This window comes from Chiloscyllium plagiosum, chromosome 18 (genome assembly GCF_004010195.1).
Source record: "Chiloscyllium plagiosum isolate BGI_BamShark_2017 chromosome 18, ASM401019v2, whole genome shotgun sequence".
Lineage (NCBI taxonomy): Eukaryota > Metazoa > Chordata > Chondrichthyes > Orectolobiformes > Hemiscylliidae > Chiloscyllium > Chiloscyllium plagiosum.
Window position 1 is genome coordinate 19,477,818 of NC_057727.1, and position 2,911 is coordinate 19,480,728.

Sequence of the window (2,911 nt, forward strand, 5' to 3'; positions counted from 1 at the left end):
AGTGATGCCTGCTACTTCTCATGTACTGAAACTTAATTGTTGAAGCTTGCGATACTACAGACCTTTTATTTAAAAGTGCTGAGTAAATCAAGAATGAAATGAAACTTTGGATGAAGACAACCTTGAGATAGACTGAGATGGTACTGTTTAAGTGTGGGATCGAGGGTGTGCACATGCATGGGACATGTCCCAAGGACCCTCCGATGCAATGAGAGTAGTTGTTCAAGGAATTGTTGACCCCTAAGGGATCTTTGTAATCTTGACGGATCCAAGACGTCAGGAGTGGAATTTCAAGTGATATTTGCTTGAAGACTCCCCAAAATTTCTAAAGCTAAATGCAAACATTAAGGCAAACATGAAACTTTGAACATTTCGTTTCTGGAAAAACGTCAAATTTTGTTTTAAAATGTTGCAATAGGTTCTGAAAGTAGTCCTCTTTTCGAGATAAATACAATGTTTTGGGGGGAAAACTGGAAGTTGGGCTGTTCAGCTGGAAAGAATTTGGGGTATCTTTCACTTTCGCACTGTAGAAAGGGGCGGGGATTCTGGAGGAGGGGCGGAGACAACGATAGGGTGGGGCAAATAAACGCGGTGCCGTTAATTATATGCAAATGATCCATTTTGACGTTAGTAAACCTGGTGATTCGATTGGCTGTGAGGCGTCGTGTGTGAGGTCACAGAGGGGCGGTGCTGGCGATGTTTACAGCTCTTGGTGCGAGGGGTTTGTGTCGCTGAGGATTGGCCGCGGGTCGCGTCTTGTTTGATGTCTCTTCATCTCTTCACAGCCTTCGTCGACTTGGTTAAAAAAACAATGTTTTTCCTTTAGCCAAATCCTATCATAACAAAACAAAAGTGAAAACAACAAAAAAAAAACCACCGAAGAGACTCCCCGCATGCCTTTGTGATCAGAGAAGAAAAAAAAATCAGAAAAGTCGAATTCGTCGCCTTGAACGGAACAAAAGAAAAGAAAAAGACCAAAGGGTTTTGTTTTGGGCCCAGGATCTGGTGAACTGTAAACAAAACACGTTCAAAAAAATTCGTTTTGTACTTTTTCTTGAAAGTTTCCAACGTCGAGATTTTTGTTTCGATCTTTTTTCCCCCTAAAATAAATAACCTTGGTTCAGAAATAAAAGCGGAAACATCGTTTTATCTTTTGGGTCAGCCGATGAGTCCTGGAGTAGAGTTGATCAAAATGAAAACTGAAATCACAACTGCCGTGGGTTTTATTACCAGATTGTTGAGGACGACAGGGCTTATTTCTGATGAGCAGCTCCAACATTTCAGCGAGTCGTTGGAGAAATCTTTAGCAGGTGAGAGTGAAAGCAGGTATTAAAATGGGAAGCATTCAATTTTTTTTTAATTTCTGGGCTAGCGCCACATGAAACAAGTCAATGGCGAAAAAAATTCATTAAACGCCAAAGAAATGTGCAGAGAATCGAAATTTTTCCCATCGTGGAAAAGAATATTTTTGAAGTTGTGTTTCCCCCTTATTTATTTCCCTCCCCTCCCCCATCTACAGAGGAAAAGAGAAAGCGCAGTTGGGTGAATTCAGATTCACAAACAGCAACGCTGTGAAAGAAAAGCAAAGCGAATTTTGCAGGTCATTTGAATTTAACGTTTGTTGTCTTTGTTTGACAGAACACTACAGACACCATTGGTTCCCCCACATGCCTTGCAAAGGGTCAGGATACCGATGCATTAGGATCAACCACAAAATGGATCCTCTGATAGCAAGGGCGTCCAACATCATCGGACTCAGCAGCCAACAACTTTTTCAACTTTTGCCAAGTGAATTGACTCTGTGGGTCGACCCGTTCGAGGTGTCCTACCGAATAGGTGAAGATGGATCAATTTGCGTTCTTTACGAAAACGTTCCCAGCAGCGGTATCTCCCCCTTGGATAGTATGATAAGTTGCAAGGATGAATTTAGAATTGGCAGATCAAGTCCCTCTAAGAGTTACATGATGACTGTTTCGAGTTAATAATTCATTTACACATACAACTGTTATTGTACAATATGCAGGCCCCTTTGATAATGTAGTGAAATGTTAATCCCTAGTTAACTTTTAGTAGTGCGACTGCCAAAACCTTTGTTTGATGTGGCCAGTGGCTATATGCAAAACTGTTTTTGCACCACATTAAATTCCTGGATTGTATATTGTAAAAACATGTACAGTCAGTGGATAATTGTGTTTTACAGATTTATATTTTAAGAATAAGCCATGGCTGTTTGTAATAAAACATCAAAATGAATCCATATGATGTGTTCAGGATGTCTTTTAATGACTATGAACTGATTTTGTAAAACATCCACACAGTCTTTGAATTGGTACTGAAAGACTTTTTTTTAAACTGGTCATCATAAATGTGACCTCTGAGTTTAGAGGAAATATATGTTGACCACTGAGCAATTGTACGGTACAGTTTACTGAATTTGACGTTCCTTTTGTTTCTCATTTAGGTATGTTACAGGAACAGTACTGTACATTTTTTTCCTAAATAATAAAAGTACTTTGTTCCACCTAATGTCCCATTTTTAAAAAGTGTTTTTTTTCAAACTATAGAATAGTGAAACCATAAAAATATCAATTATGATAATCTAATATTAGCTGCAAGTAAAAAGTGTCAAATCACATTGTTAGTTTTTCTGTTTGATAATCACATGTATCACAAAATAGATGAATTACAACAGTAGAATCAAGAAGACACAAAAGCAATGGACAGCAATGGATGCATTCAAGATAGTAAGGGAGAAAAATATTTCCTTCACTTTATTCTGATGTACAAGGTAATGGAGGAAAGGTTAAGTTTATGTTTTTGATAGAAACTTCGCAGCAGATTTTTTTTGCTGACGGGATTCATTTGATAAATATTTATACATCTATTTACACAAGTCTTGAATTACATGCTA

The 2,911-nt window shown here is 38.2% G+C and overlaps 1 protein-coding gene across 1 annotated transcript; it reads left to right on the top strand.

Annotated features, from left to right (window-relative positions):
• The first annotated feature begins 692 nt into the window (after window positions 1-692).
• si:dkey-42i9.4 (uncharacterized protein LOC492503 homolog) lies at window positions 693-2,526 on the top strand. Its single transcript, XM_043707885.1, has 2 exons — window positions 693-1,310; window positions 1,639-2,526. Exons 1-2 carry the CDS (start codon window positions 1,166-1,168, stop codon window positions 1,980-1,982), a joined length of 489 nt encoding a protein of 162 aa, XP_043563820.1. The 5' UTR covers window positions 693-1,165; the 3' UTR covers window positions 1,983-2,526.
• Window positions 2,527-2,911: the final 385 nt, after the last annotated feature.

Excerpts from the sequence above, each read along its gene's own strand:
- si:dkey-42i9.4 (XM_043707885.1), top strand. The coding sequence starts at position 1,166 with ATGAGTCCTGGAGTAGAGTTGATCAAAATGAAAACTGAAATCACAACT. Across the intron at positions 1,311-1,638 it reads GTTGGAGAAATCTTTAGCAG|AACACTACAGACACCATTGG; the intron begins GTGAGAGTGAAA and ends TTTGTTTGACAG.